Raw genomic sequence first — 15,151 nt, forward strand, 5'->3', positions numbered from 1 at the left:
GCACCAGCTGGGATGAACCTGAAATTTTGCCCATGGTTTGCTTCACAGCCTGGGGAAGGCCTGATCCTCTGCAATTCTGCAGCAAGGAGTGAGGTGAGGGAGAACTTCTGCCCCTAAGACCTGTCCCAGCTCAAGGTGGTGAGTCCAGCCCAGAAGAGCCGTCCAAGGCTGCCCAAGACAGGGGAGAATCCCTCAAATCCCCCCTTCTCTGCTCCATGTGCATGCTGGGGAGCTCCAGGGGCCAGGACTCACCGGTGGAAGCTGTCCACCATCTTCAGGTGCACCCGCAGGTCCTTCTTGGTGAGGTGGTCCAGCATCCGTGCGTCCACCAGGCATTCCATGAAGTAGCTCCGGTACTGGGGCAGGCCCAGGCTGGGCAGCCACTCGTTCCCAATCCACTCATGGTTCATGTCCCCATAGGCCAATGTCTGCACAGAAGCACATGGAGAAACTGGGGAGAACCCAGGGCTTGGTGGAGCTACAGAATCCCAGGGAATCAGTGAGAGCCCAGGAGGGTCACTGTGTCCTGAGGCTAAACCCAGGCCAGAGGACTCAGCCCTGGGTGATACTGAGGGAGCTGGAGGGAACAGTCCTGTTGGCCATGGTCTCATGTCCCCCCAGGAGACAAAGCAGTAGCCAAAAGTAATGGCAAGGGACAACTGGACTTTATGAGCAGCTGCCTCTGGAAAAAGCACGTTCATTGAAAGACAAAACAGCTGAGAAACAGGTTCCAGTGCATTCCCAACCGATTTTTAAGAATATCTACTTTAAGAATCTCTACTTTATGACTTCAAAACAAAACAAAACAAAGGATCACTTTTGGGAAAAAAAATCCATTCACTACCACTGCAAACTGATTTTGGGTCCAAAATGAATTAAAATCCACCAAAAGGAAAGTAAAACATTTGAGAGGGATAAAATCAGAAGAGATGGATCCAAGCAGGACTCTTTCCTCCCACCTTTTTCATAAAAATCATCTGCAGGGACTTGGGGCTACAAAATAGGTGAAAAGTAAATGTGCAGTTGGAATCCTGCCTGCATGCTAGGTGGTCACATAGGTGGGGGTTCTTAACACAGGCTCTGGATCTCACAGAGGAAAAGCCACTGCCTGGAGCAGAGAAGGGCCCAGGAGGACATCCTGTACCTGAGAGATGGCCCAGAGAAGCAGCCACGGGGTGCAGGTAAAGCCTGTAAGGCCTTGGCGAACATCAATGCCCCAAGATACCCTGGGGCGCCCAGCTCTCCCCCGACCACCCCATGCACCGCCCACGGACAAGGGTGGCACAGGGACCTCACCTGTGCCCAGCTGCCTTCCTCTGTGTCCTAGTGTGACACACGCAGCATGTCAACAGAAAGGACAGTGAAGTCAGTACCTGGTGGCCCTGCACTGGGCATGGACCTCACAGGACAGAGGGACACGTTGGAGACAGGGCTCACTCTTATGGCTTGGGGACCTCAGCCTTGTCCCCAGGGTGCTGGGACACCCCGACCCTGCTGGGCCTGGTTCCCACTCGAACTCTAACCAAAAATACAGGATGAAAAAAAGGAAGGAGAAGGAGAAGGAGAAGGAGAAGGAGAAGGAGAAGGAGAAGGAGAAGGAGAAGGAGAAGGAGAAGGAGAAGGAGAAGGAGAAGGAGAAGGAGAAGGAGAAGGAGAAGGAGAAGGAGAAGGAGAAGGAGAAGGAGAAGGAGAAGGAGAAGGAGAAGGAGAAGGAGAAGGAGAAGGAGAAGGAGAAGAAGATAGGATGAGGCTTGGGCTGGAGATGGCACCGACCCTGGAGCTCATTCATGCTCTCTGGGAAAGAGAGAGAGTTCTTAGGTCCCCTCAGGTCAGATGGGTGAAAGAGAATTAAGCTTCAGTACATCTGTCACAACCTGCAGGGGGCTGCCCAAGCCAATTTGCTGATTTTGTAGCTATTCCCTCCTTTGCCAACCTGTGCTGGTTTTCCTCAGTCTCACAGAACCTGCCAAGGTACAGTGGCACATCCCTGCTACTCAAAAAAAGCTTTAATAAAATGTCTATTTCAGAGAACCCCAAACTAGTTTGTACTGGAAGGGACCTTAGAGCTCATCCTATCCATCCATGGGCAGGGACAATTTCCACTATCCCAGTGAGTGCCAACCTGGCCTTGGACACACAATTCCCACACAAATCCAAAATGTTGCCCTGCTCTGACACAGATAGGGGGTGATTAGGTTGTAGAGAAGGGAGTGTGGCTCCATCTCTCCAAAGAAGCCAGAGCTTTTGGGAGCATGGACACACCCCTGCAAGGAACCCCAAGCTGTCAGCCAGTGGCAGGGACACACGGTGGGGACAATACTTGGGTGTGCTGATGTCAGTGGGAGAATTAGACCATGACTGGGTGCAGAATGACTTGGGGATCTCATGTGTCTTGAGATCACTCCTGGGTTTTGTCTTTAACTCCCAAACAGCCAGGCTGCTCTGGAAACCCAGTGAAATCCAGAAGGAAAAAAAATTGATGCAGTTTAAACTATTTTTAGAAATTGCTGGGACATTAAAGGTTGAAAGAAGGTTTCTAAAGAGCTGCAGGAAGCTGGCCAAGAACTAATATGTGAAGGATCCCCCTCACTCTGGGTTAACACACCTGGAGCTACTCGGACCCTGACACCCCGGGGGCTTCCCCCAGCGCCCTGGGGGCTGCCCAACCTCACCGTCTTGGTGGAAGTTGCCATGTTCTCCATCTCCTCATGGGTGACCCAGACATTTCCAGAGGACTGCAGGGAAAAGAGTAGAGGGGTCAGAGCAAACCACCACAGAAATATGGCCTCAGTTCACAACCACCATGGAGTCAAGGAATCACAGAATTATTAAGGTTGAAATATCAAGTCCAACCCTCAACCCAGCACCACCACCATGTCCTCAAGTGCAACATCCGCCATCTTCCAGGGATGGTGACCCCACATTGCCCTGGGCAGCTGTGCCAGGGTCTGACCACCCTTTCCATGAAGAAATTTCTCCTGATATCCAACCTGAACCTGGTACAGCTTGATGCCATTTCCTCCTGTCCTGTCCCTGTTCCCTGGGAGCAGACCCTGACCCCCCCCAGCTGTCAGGGAGTTGTACAGAGCCAGAAGAGCCCCCCTGAGCCTCCTTTTCTCCAGGCTGAGCTCCCCCAGCTCCCTCAGCCACTCCTGGTGCTCCAGACCCTTCCCCAGCTCTGTTCTCTTCCCTGGACATGTTCCAGCCTCTCCAGGTCTCTGTTGTCACAAAGTGCCCAGAACACCCCCAGGATTCCAGGTGTGACCCCAGCAGTGCTAGCACAGGGGATGGGACTGCCCTGGGCCTGCTGGGACAGCCCAGGTGCCCTTGGCTTTTTTGCCCACCTGAGCACACCTGGGCTCACCTGGGCTCCTGTCCAGCCTCTGTTAGCACCATGTTGGAACCAAGCTCAGTTCAGGCTGGCTGAGGATCAGACCACCCTGTCCTTGGAGCCATCCTGGGGACATCCTACATCCTTGCAGCTCAACCTGGTGACACCCCACTGCCTGAGAGGACCCTGGGCTGTCCATGCAACCACAGAGAACAGAGATGACCTTCATTCATCTCCCTTTCCACTTTAGTGTGATGCTCAAAGAGCCTGCAGGCCTGTCCCCATCAGCTATGACCCCAGACACAGTCAGCTGAGGGGGACATAGCAGTCTCCCTTCTGCCAGCTGCAAGTCCACAGATGTGTTTTGGCAGTACTTGGCCACCATTAACCCCTCGAGACCTTTGGGGATCAGCAAAAGACACAATCCCTCCATCCTACCAAAGACAGGCATCTAAGGTTGCTCTGAGCTGCCCCAGGAATTTTAGATGGAGAAGGCTTGTGTTGAAATGATTGGGAAAGAGGCTGTGTGTAACCAAGCTATCCCTGTACATCAGGAATGTTTGGATTTCTGCTCTTTGGATGGAGTTTTATCCTCTCCAGGGCAGCCAGGCCTTGAGTTCTGCTGTTTGCAGGGTTGGCCTCCTGCCCACAACCCCATGTGAGTCATGCCTCCAGCTGGGAATGACCTTTGTGCTGGGGGATGAATGTCCAGCGGTTTGAACACTCCATGAGGGGACACCACCCCTTCCAAGGCCACGATTGTCAAGGGGTCCCAAGGGAAAGGAGGGCAGGGAGCACAGTGCCTGGTCCATGGGGGTCTGGGGTGTGCAGGGAGCACAGTGCCTGGTCCATGGGGGTCTGGCGTGTGCAGGGAGCACAGTGCCTGGTCCACGGGGGTCTGGCGTGTGCAGGGAGCACAGTGCCTGGTCCATGGGGGTCTGGCGTGTGCAGGGAGCACTCACCGTGCGGGAGGTGGGCGGAGCTGAGGGGCTGGTCAGGGACACCATCTCCTGGATGGCCAGGCGCAGCTTGAGGCGGTGCAGGGCGTTGCTGATGCCGATCTCCCGCTGGATCTCGGTGTCCGACAGGGCTGACATGATGGCCCCGCTCTTGACGTTGGCCCGGCACGCGGCCACGTACCAGGCTGGCATCCCCACCCAGAGCTGGGGACAGGAACAGCGGTGACTGCCTGGCACTGCCAGCCTGGCTCCTGCGCCAGGGGCAAGGCCACCCTCTCTAGAGCCCAGTATCGAAGCGAATGTCCATGGGGGATTCTGGGCTTGGTTGTACCTTACAGAGGTGACCCAGCCTCCCTGTGCCTGATGGGCACAGCACAGGGAGGGAGCACCCACAGAGCTTTTCATAGAATCATATTAAGATTGGAAAAGCGCCCTCAGATGAGTTCCAACCACTCCCCCAGCACTGCTACATACACAACTTACCCAAGTCCCAAGTGCCACATCCACACGTTTTGAACACTTCCAGGGATGGTGACCCCACCACTGCCCTGGGCAGTTGCCCAGGGCATGACTATCCTCTCATTGAAAAACTTTTCCCCAATATCCAGCCTGAACCTCTCCTGGCACAGCTTGAGGCAATTTCCTCTCCTCCTGTCCCTTGTTCCTTCAAAGCAGAACCTGACCCCCCCCAGCTGTCCCCTCCTGTCAGGGAGTTGTGCAGAGCCAGAAGGTCCCCCCGAGCCTCCTTTTATCCAGGCTGAGCCCCCCAGCTCCCTCAGCCAGTCCTCATCACACTTGTGCTCAAACCCAAAGCTCTACTAAAACCACAACTCCACAGGCTCTATGAGGGATCCAGGGATCTCCTTTGCTCTCCCAGGATTTGCAGCCATGTGCACGGGCCAAGCATGGTGGGGCATGGTGCTGTGGGGACAGCACGGGGGCAATCCATGTGCACGCACCTCCAGCCAGGACACAACAGTGGGGCCGTCCCAGTGGGCAAAGGGCAACCCTTTCCTCCGAGCCTCTTCCAGGAGCTCGTGCCTGCAGGAACAGAAGCAGGAGAGTGATTTATGGGGGGCTTGTGTGGAAGGGAAAGTTCTTGTTAGGGAACAGACCCTGACAGTAGGAAGCAGCTGGAGACAAAGCTGTGAAGGAAGTAACAAGGCCCAAGGGAGGGTGAAGAAGAGAAGATTTCCCAGCAATTCCTAGTCCTGTGCCATGGCTTCTCAGCAGATCAGTTTCTTGCTGGGGTAGGGAAGGAAGTTCACTCACTTCTTCCGCAGGCGCCGATCCTTCTCAGCCTGAGCCCCCAGCTTGCCCAGTCCCAGGGGGTCCTGGATGCCCCCTTCCACGTCAGTCAGCAGCACTGTTGGGCAAGCAAGACACCCTCAGGTCCATGTGATGTCCCTGGGTCAGCATGACATCCCCCAGGGCCCGTGTGGGCATTTTCACCATCCCCACACAGTGACAGCACAGGAGCTGACAGTGTCCCTTTGCAACCCACCCCTATGGCCCCCCGCATCCCTGGGAAGCCCAAGCAGACCCCCTTCTGCCATCCCTCCTATTTCCAAATCCCAGAATCCCAAAATCACAGAATAGTCCCTTCTGCAGGGGACCCAGAGAGATCATTGAGTCCAACAATGCTCAACATGGAAGCAGTAAAGGACATAGGAATGGAAAACCAGCTCCTACCAAAGGGTTCTGCAAAATCCACGGGGAGGGAAGTACATTTGGGGATATTAAAGATGAGATACATTGACAGGAGGTCACTATCCACACCCCAGCTTTGACAGAGCATTAAGGTGACACCATGCTCAGGCCAGAGAGGCCAAGGGGAGAAAACACCAAGCTCCAACTTCCCTGAGGCTGCCATGGCCCCAACATCCCCAAACCAGCAGGGGTGTCCCTGCCCTCCCAGTCACCCCAAAAGCACCGCAGTGGCAGACAGAGCCAGAGGGTGTGGCACAGACAGGCACAGGGCTGCACACGGACCCTGCCCCGTGGCCCCTTCTCTGCTCAGCTGGATCAAGCGACCCTTCTCTTTCTTCCCAAACAGACGCCCGATGGAGGATTTGATCCCCTTCCTCTTGGAGCCCTTGTGCAAGGAGTCCTGGCTGCTGCTGGGATTGCTGGCCTGGTCCTCCAGTGAACTGGGGATGAAGGAGGGAGAGGAAGAGCTAAGCCTTTAGGTTATTCTTGAGCCTGGCACAAGCCATGGCAAACCCCAGCCTACCTATTCCAGGTAGGCCTCAGGTAAATCCCCAAACGAGACACCAAGGGTCTCCACATACCTCTTGCCATCCTCCTGACTCAGGGCAGGGTGGCCCAGCTTCTCCAGCCGCAGTGTCCTGGGTGAAGACGGTGGAGACGTCTCACACTTGATGGTGGTTTTGTCCTCCCGGCTCTCGTCCCGAGCTGCAGGCGACTGAACAAGCGGAGAGGTCATGAGGGTGGGACGCCAGAGCCCAGCTCCATCCTTGCCCTGCTGCCTGCCTCTCTCTTGCTCCATGGAGGCATGGCCAAAAGAGCCACCAGAGCTCTGGGGCTTTGCCATGCTCCAGGAATGGCCTGAATGAGAGCTCTGGAAATGGTTCCAGATGCCCAAGCGGATGGGGAGGATGTGGCACTATGGCTGAGATCCTGGGAATGGGGGGTGAGAGGATGCACCTCCATGGTCCAGGACAGGGTGTGGGGACAGAAGCTGCTGGCCCTCATCAGAGGGCTCTGAGGAGCACAGATGGGAATGTCCCAAGGACACCCTGTTGCCAGAGGGGACACAATGTTTGAAGACCCGGTGGCTTTCTGAACCTCCCCATGTCCTGCCAGACCCCCCAGGCTGCCGGCGGGAAGAGGTCCAAGCACCTTTTGGGATCCCCATGATCCTCCAGCTGAATCCCTGGGGTCCCCAGCTCCATCCCGCGCCTGCTGCACCCTGACCTGGTATGGACAAAGCCAGGAGCAGGCTGGAAAAAGGGCTTGGACAAAAACCAACGGGATGGGAGCCACTCACTAGCAGTTTCCTCCGGTGCTTCCTCAAGTCGCTGGGCTGATTGCAAGGGGGAAAGCGAGAGAGACACAGAAAGGGGGGCAGTTAATGGAGCACCCCCCCAGAGCAGTCCCGGGGCCAGGCTGCCAGGCTGGAGACAGCAAACACGGGCACCCCGTTGTCCCACACCTCCCCAGGCCTGTGCAGACACCGGGCATCGCTCCCACCTCACAGCCAGCCCCCGCCAGCCCCTCCTGGCTCCTCACCAACGTCATGATCCCCATGCGGTCCAGGTCCTGTGCGGCACTGCGGGAGCTGAGCTTGGGTGTGGAGCGGCCGCTGAGCGGTGGGGACGAGCTGGCCAGGGACAGGGCTGTCAGCGAGGTGGGGATGGAGGCCCTCTTGCACAGCTGGGTGAGGTTCAGGCCCTCCATGCTGCCACTCGTGACCCGCGTCTCCAGCTCCTCTGCGCGGAGCTCCGTGGACTCCTTCTCCTCCTGGATCATCCTGGAGGAGCAGCGGGGCTCAGGGCTCCTGGCTCCCCACCTTCCCACGGACACAGGACTTCTGTCCTGGGGAAAGGCACCTTGGTGCTGTGCCTCAACCCCCGATTTCCAGGAATGGCAGCAAGACTCGTCAGGATCCATAAAAACCAGAGCTGAGACACACCCTGATTCCTCTTAATATCCATGGAGGACTTTTTATAAAATAATGATAGTTTGAAATAATGACCCTCTGAGCCAGCACTGGTGCAGCTGAGCGACAGGGAGACATGGCAGGAAGGACCAAGCCCTGTGGCTGGATGTCCTGGAGCCATTTCCCTGGCTGAAGACACACCAAGACCCCAATTTTAGGCCAGCAGAGCCTCCTGGCTATTTGTTGTCTCCCTGGAGCCATTTCTGCACAAGGCAGTGGTGAGTTTTGGCCATGGTCATACCTGATCTCTTCATTGATGGCATCCAGCTGCTCCTGAAGCATCATGGCCAGTGTCTGGGCATCTGAGTGCCCACCAGGAGAGAGCACATCCATGGAGCTGAACAATGTCTCACGGTCATCCTCGTCCACATCAGAGATGTCGGGGTCGCTGTCAAAGGCGTGAGGCCCCGTGGCCAGGACCCCACTTGCCTGGGCCTGCTCCCAGTCCTGGGGGAACAAGGGCGACAGTCCTAACACAGCATTCCCACATCTCCAAACGCCAGGCTGGTGACCTCCATGCAGGAATCCCATCTCAACATGACCCCAACAGGAAACCTTTCCAATGTTCTCCCATCAATGCACCAAGGGAAGGAAACTGCCCCGTGTCTCCGGATCTGACCCTAATCCCGGGATGCAATGCTGCGGTGCACAGCACTTACCTTGGCTGGCTCCTCTCTCCGGGCACCAAATCGTCCCTTCTGTGCCCGGGCCAACCCTGGAGCTGCCCCGAAGGGCTCGGCTGGGGCATGGACCACAGCTCCCAGCGGGAAGCGCAGGTCGGTGGCACTGCCCATGTGGGACCTGGGAAGAGAGAGCCCTGTGGGGGACTTTGCTCTGTGCAGGACACCCTCAACCCTCAGGCTGCTCCCCTTGTAGCCCAGGCTTCGTGGGACAGAAGAGGAGGAGCTGGAGGAGAAGAGCACTGTGGAATGCCCATCCCAGCGATGTCTGCCTGCTCAGCATGAAAGGATGCAAAACCAGGCTCTGGAAAAAAGTGTCCCATTTCCCTACAGGGGACCTGCAAATGCACTCACAGAATCACTCACAGTATCATTGAATCACAGAACATCCTGAGCTGGAAGGGATCCACAGCAATCGAGTCCAACCCCTGGCCCTGCACAGACACCCCAACAATCCCACCCTGTCCATCCCTGGCAGTGGTGTCCAAACACTCCTGGAGCTCTGGCAGCCTCGGGGCTGTGCCCATTCCCTGGGGAGCCTGGGCAGCGCCCAGCACCCTCTGGGGGAAGAACCTTTCCCTGAGCTCCAGCCTGAGCCTCCCCTGGCACAGCTGCTCCCTGAGTCCTGTCCCTGCTCAGAGAGCAGAGATTGGAGCTGCCCCTTCTGAGGAATCTGCAGCCTCTGGAGACCTTTGACCTCAGGAGACTCCAAATTTTCCCAGAATGTCAGAAGTTCAGCCCTGGGCCCTGCTGGGCTCTCTCCTGCTGCTCCCTCCCCTTCTCTGTGCACCCATGGGGGCACCCAGCCAGTTCTGCCCAAAGCCCCTGCACTGGGGGGCTGCTGTGCAGCCAGGGCAGGACAGTCCCCTCCTGCCCCTCCCTCTCCAGAGCAGCTGGAATCTCTCAACATAACTTGTGTCCTCTCCATCCCCACGTATCCAGCCGGAGCCAGCCAGGGAGCTCTTCTCCTTTTTATGTTTATTCCAACATTTTCATGAGAAAATACCCTGATGAGAATCTCTTCTCCCAGGCAGTGAGTGAGAGGATGAGGGCAAATGGCCTCAAGGGGAGATTCAGGTTGGGTATTGGGAAAACTTTCTTAATGGAAAGGGTGGTCAGGACCCAGCACAGGCTGCCCAGGGCAGTGGTGGAAGTGTTCAAAAAATGGTAGATGTGGCACTTTGTGATGTGATTTAGTGGGAACGTTGGTATTTGCGTGAAGGTTGGACTTGATGACCTTGGAGGACTTTTCCAACCTTAATGACTCTGTGATTTCAATGAATAAAATTCCACTTGAAACATCTCCCAGGTGTGAGGACAGGAGTTGGGATCTCCCAGCAGGAACCAGCTGGGATTTCTTCACCCTCCTCCTCCCTGCCTGCGCTGGTGCTCAGGATCAGGACCTGGTGAGTCCCATACCAGGCAGAGCAGGGCAGCAGCAGGACACGAGGACACTTTGAGCCACTCGTGGTACTCATTCCATGTCTCCACTTTGCCTGGTTCTTCCTCTTGGCCTTGAAAACCCAACCAGGGAGCTGAGCAAAGGGCACAGGGCACAGGGTGATTACTCCCCGCATACAGTGCATTGGAGACTCGAGGTTTGTTTAGTTTAAGGTGAATTTAAGATGACAAAAGCAGCAGCCCCAGGCAGATTGTGGTTTTCCACCATGGTAGGCAGTTTGCAAGGCAGATACAGGCCTGCAGATAAAGCAGCAAGGCAGCAGCATGGCTGGGCCAGCCTGGTGTGTCAAAGGCACAACCCAAATTCCAGGGATTTCAGAGCTGCTGCCAAGCTGCTGCCCAGCTAAAACCAGATAAAAACACCTTAGACAAAAGCTGACATTTCAGCTGGGGGATCATTCTGCAACTCAAGATTTCTGCTGATTTTTCATCTGAGAAATAGAAAAGATCACCAAACTGTCCATCCTGCTCTTACAGACCCATGCAAAGAGGTCCCACACATGCTCCGACGCTGCTCCAGCACTCAGCTCTCTTTGATCCTCACAGGCTCTTCCTCACCCTCCCCATTTCTTCTCTCCATGACAGACACAGGGTCTCCAGGCCTTCTCCTCTCTGCTGACAGACCCAAAGATGGTTACACCAGCTCCTCCCCATCTTTTCCAGCCTTGCTGAGAGGGGAATTTTCTTCACTGGTTGCTCCCACTGATCCCTTGTTGCCTTGAACCCACACTGGAAGAGCTCAGGGCAGGGTGGGATATCCCAGGTGGCTGCAGCAGCAGAACAGGATTGTTGTGCTGTCACCCTCCTTTTCCACTCCTATTTTCCTGGAGCAGCTCTGGGTATCCTGGTCAGTGCCAGAGGCTGTGACTCACCTCTGCTCCTGGTGTCCTGGGCTGGGATGTCCCCATGTCCCAGTGACTTTAAAGGAAAGGGTGTGGGAGGATCATTGCACTGGAGAAAGAAGGGCTTCATTCTCCTTTGCCTGCAACAGCTCCAAAGCAATTCCTCCTTCTGCACCAGCTCATCCCCTGTACTCCACAGGGGAAGTCCTTTGGTGAATATCCAGCCTTCAGAGCAAAGTAAGTCCTAAGCCACTTGTACAGAAAAAGAAACAATTCCCAGTGGTTTCTCACCCTCACAAGAACAAATCTGGGGCCATTCAGTTGGACTGGGCTATTCTCAAGAGTCTTGTGTCCCACCCCAGGACAGATCCATGGTGGGAGAGCACGGCTGGAGCTGACCCTGCTGAAGGGACCCTGCAGCCCAGCACTGAAGCTTAGGGGCACCAGAAACACCCAAAGCCAGCAACACTTTGGGGTCCCCAAAGCCAGGGGTACAGGGGCTTGCCCTGGCACTTACCTGGTGTGCACACTCTCCACAAAGGTCCCACTCCTGGTCTTGAGTTGATCCACCTCCAGCCTCAGCTTGTCGATCTCGTCAGACAAACGCCGCTGTTTGGGGGGATGAGACAGGCAGGTGTTGGGTTTGCTCTGGAGAGCTGCCAGGTTTGGGGTAATCCGCATCCTTGGCTATTGCCACGTTCACATTCCCTTTACAGACCCCCACCCCAGGTTTAAAGCATCTGGGACACATCAGTAAAGAAACAGTTCATGCAGGCGCAGGGATTGAGGGCTCTGGGGAGGGAGGATCAGGACAGACAGACACTGGTGCTCAAGGAATGCTTCTTTGAGAGATGAAGGAAAACAGGTCCCACTTGGTTGTTCTGGTTCTGCTCCAGACTGCACGTGTGTGTTCCCTTGACAAGGGATCAGTAGGGAGGAACCCCCCCAGCCAACCTTGCTGCTGGCCCTGTCCCTCCTGCTCCCAGCCCCATTCCCATGGGGAAGCTGTGCCCACGCCCAGGGCTGGGAGAGGCCAGGGGGAGGCTGCAAATGGACAGGGAGGGAGGGAAGAAGGGATCTTCTGGGCACAGCAGGATCCAGTCTGGGGACAAACAGACTGAGCCAGGGTGGGCAAAGTGTCATGCGAGTCCCTGAGCTCTGCCCTGCCCAGACCTGAGCAGCCACGGCTGGGAAGCACAAGGAATAAGCACACATCCTCCCTGCAGGCAGGGGAAAAGCAGCACCCCGATCCCCCAAACCATGCATGAGACATGCAGCACATTCCAAAAGCTCCCACTGCTCCAAACAGCCACGTCCCTCCAGCCTTCTAGCAAGACCACTAGGGGTTCATGCAGATGATACTGAGATGCTTTATCTGAGAGCAGAGTGTGAAGACCTACGGGGCCTCTTCAAGCTGGGCACGGGGCAGATCTCCCCCCATAGTCTGAGAAAGCCTCAGGGGCCAAGGGGACGTGGCTGCCTGAGCTCTCCTCTATGCACGATTGAAGTCACCCTGGCCTTGCCACTGTCCCCAGTGGGCTCAGGCACGGATGAGTGTGACACGGAGATGGGACCCAACAGGGACCTGACAGGGAACTGACCCGGGGCTCTCGGGGGAGGGGAGTGGCAGCTTCCATCCAGCTACTGCATGGATGAGTGTGTGGCCTCCTGCTGCTGGGTGCTCTGGGATCCCAGCTCCTCCCAAACTTGGGCATTTCAGGAGAAGCAAGTGCCTCTAGCCAGGGGCTGGGAGTGAGGCAATGCCATCACTGGGGAAGGTCCCTGCAGCCACATTTACCTTGTCATGCTGGTGTTCCTCTATCTGTTTTTGGGTATTTTCCAGCTCTTGTAATAATGTATTCTTTAAGAAAAAACAAAGAAAATAAAAGGGAACAAAAACAGGAAAGAAAAAGAGAGACCATTTAGGAAACGGCCGTGTGGGCTACCAGGAATGGCCAGTGTGGAATCCCTGTGTAGTGAACACCTGGAAAAAGCTCCCTGGGCTATTCCTCACCTGCCTGTGCACAGGTCTCCCCTGCAAAGCTCCTGCCTCTCAAGCAGGATGGCCACAGCTCAACTCCTGCCCCACTCTGGGGCTGAACATGGCCATGGAGGGTGATGGGGGATTTGATGTACAGGGCTTGAAGATTAGGAAATACGTCTGAGAGGAGAAAACTCCTCAAGCAGCTGGATCAAGGGAAAAATGTCCCTTACATCTAAGCTGGGAAGTAGGCAGGAGGAAAAGGAGATGTGCTTATAGAATCACAGAATCATGGGACTGTTAAGATTGGAAAAGCCCTTGAAGATTGAGCCCAACCATTTCTCCCAGCACTGGTGTGTTCATAGCTAAACCATGACCCCAAGCATCACATCCACGTTTTTGGAACACTTCCAGGGATGGTGACTCCACCACTGTACTGGGCAGTCTATTCCAGTGCCGTAATTCTTTCCCTGAAATTTTTTTTCCTAATATCTATCAAAACTCTCCCCTGGAGAGTTTGTAACTGCCTGAACCAGTGCTCATTTTTGCTAAGTGCTGGCAGCCAAACAGGATCATTTTTGTGCATGAAAGACTTGGATAAACTCTCAGGGTGGGCCAGTGCTGGCACCAGACTGGGGAACAGGCAATGCTCTTCACAACATGTCACCACTCTGGTCCCTGTTGCTCGCAGGAGTGGGATTTGGACTCGTCCCTGCAGGTTGGGTCCTGGTTTTTATCCAGACAAATCTGCTGACAACTGGACACGCTGGCACAGCCACATTTGGTTGGGGACAGGAGGAGCAGAGCAGTGGGGGAACAGAGCCAGCCCAGGAGGCATCAGCTGGGGGATGCACCTGTGTGCTCCAACTTGCTGAGGGCAGGAACCTCGAGAGAGCTGAATCAGCAAGGCTTGACCTCCCACTGGCACTGTGGGTGGATCTTTGCCTGGAGCCAACTGCTCCCAGTTAATTCCATTCACACCGAGGCAGCCACAGCGTCAGCAGGCTCCTCCAAGGAAACCCAGCTCCCCAGGAGTCAGGTGGGAGATGTTCATGGACACTGCCCTGGCTTGGAGAAGGGAAATCAGTCTGCGCCTGGGGACAGGAAGGTTTTAAGGCAGCACGTGGAGGGATGGGCACTGGGACAAGATGAACACTGCATTTTTTCCTGTAAAATGCAGTCGGGATTTGCTCTGACAGCTGAGCACAGGTGGCATCGGAGCTGCACCAGCGGAGACACAGGAGGTGAGGGGATGGAGCAGGACAAATCCTGCTGCTGCGGGAGGTGGTGGGGAGGGGTCTTCGTGGGTGAGGTGACCGGAGCAGCTCCCTGTGTTCCACCAGCACAGTTGTGTCCTGCATGTTACCATTTCTCCAGCTCTGCACAGGCACTTCCAGCCCTGGGCCGTGGCTGGACGAGGCACAGGGGGCTCTGCCCCGGGCACTACCTTCTCCTCCAAGGCTGCCATCCTCTCCTTGAGGTGCAGCTGCAGCCGCTCGTTGCTCTCGCTCAGCAGCCGGTCCACGGTGTCTGAGAGCCGCTTGTTGTGCTCCTCGTTCATCTTCTCCCGCTGCCGGGCCTGGGACAAACACAGTGACATCAGTGACATCAGTGACATTCGTGTCACACCCAGAGGGGCTCAGTGCCCTCCTGCCATCCTGTGCCTGCTGTGGTGTCAGAGGTGGCACACCAGGCCCAGCTTTTGGGACAAATACACCTCTTACAACACTGATTGGACCCTTTGTTGTGGCTCTGCTGCTCTCTGCTACCTTCCAGCTAGGAATGAACAGGAGAGAAATGGATTTAGGGAGATCATGCCTGCTTGCCCCTGAAGAAAGCTTCTCTTGTGTACCTGCCAGGAATATCCACATTGGGGGCACTTTTCAGACCCCAATGGATACTGAACCTCTGGATTTTCAAATATCTGTCTTAAGGCAAAACATATGGGGGCTTCCCCAGGGGCACATCTGTAATGTCACCTAGATGACCTGAGAAATAGGCATCACAACCTCCTGCATGGACAGCCCAGCCCCTGGCTGAGAAGCACAGAAGCTGAAGAAGGGACTGTGCTGCCCAGCACACAGCAGCTCAGCTTCCCTGCCCTTTTCATCCTGCTGATCCAGGCTCAGGGGAGGAGCTGCTTCCACCTTGCATTTGGTGCCCCAGCTTGCCCCAAGGGGTGATGCTGGGAGGGGAGTGGGTTTGGAATATTAAC

At 55.7% G+C, this 15,151-nt stretch overlaps 1 protein-coding gene across 5 annotated transcripts in view; it reads right to left on the minus strand.

The window, feature by feature from the left end:
- The window catches only part of PPFIA4 (PPFI scaffold protein A4), a 59,409-nt gene that overhangs the window by 5,153 nt on the left and 39,105 nt on the right, over positions 1 to 15,151 (minus strand). For 3 of the 5 annotated variants that reach the window (XM_088180331.1, XM_088180332.1, XM_088180335.1), the window contains 15 exons: positions 14,384 to 14,515; positions 12,754 to 12,816; positions 11,473 to 11,564; positions 8,632 to 8,773; positions 8,214 to 8,419; positions 7,543 to 7,783; positions 7,301 to 7,336; positions 6,582 to 6,715; positions 6,283 to 6,440; positions 5,563 to 5,656; positions 5,250 to 5,331; positions 4,294 to 4,494; positions 2,673 to 2,735; positions 1,297 to 1,323; positions 253 to 428 (listed from right to left, as the gene is read on the minus strand). In XM_088180331.1, the coding sequence (XP_088036457.1) occupies positions 253 to 428; positions 1,297 to 1,323; positions 2,673 to 2,735; positions 4,294 to 4,494; positions 5,250 to 5,331; positions 5,563 to 5,656; positions 6,283 to 6,440; positions 6,582 to 6,715; positions 7,301 to 7,336; positions 7,543 to 7,783; positions 8,214 to 8,419; positions 8,632 to 8,773; positions 11,473 to 11,564; positions 12,754 to 12,816; positions 14,384 to 14,515 (1,847 nt within the window). The remainder of the gene's footprint in view (positions 1 to 252; positions 429 to 1,296; positions 1,324 to 2,672; positions 2,736 to 4,293; positions 4,495 to 5,249; positions 5,332 to 5,562; positions 5,657 to 6,282; positions 6,441 to 6,581; positions 6,716 to 7,300; positions 7,337 to 7,542; positions 7,784 to 8,213; positions 8,420 to 8,631; positions 8,774 to 11,472; positions 11,565 to 12,753; positions 12,817 to 14,383; positions 14,516 to 15,151) is intronic. The other 2 variants (XM_088180334.1, XM_088180333.1) reach the window with 2 other exon arrangements.

This window comes from Sturnus vulgaris, chromosome 29 (genome assembly GCF_052056855.1).
Source record: "Sturnus vulgaris isolate bStuVul1 chromosome 29, bStuVul1.hap1, whole genome shotgun sequence".
Taxonomy (NCBI): domain Eukaryota; kingdom Metazoa; phylum Chordata; class Aves; order Passeriformes; family Sturnidae; genus Sturnus; species Sturnus vulgaris.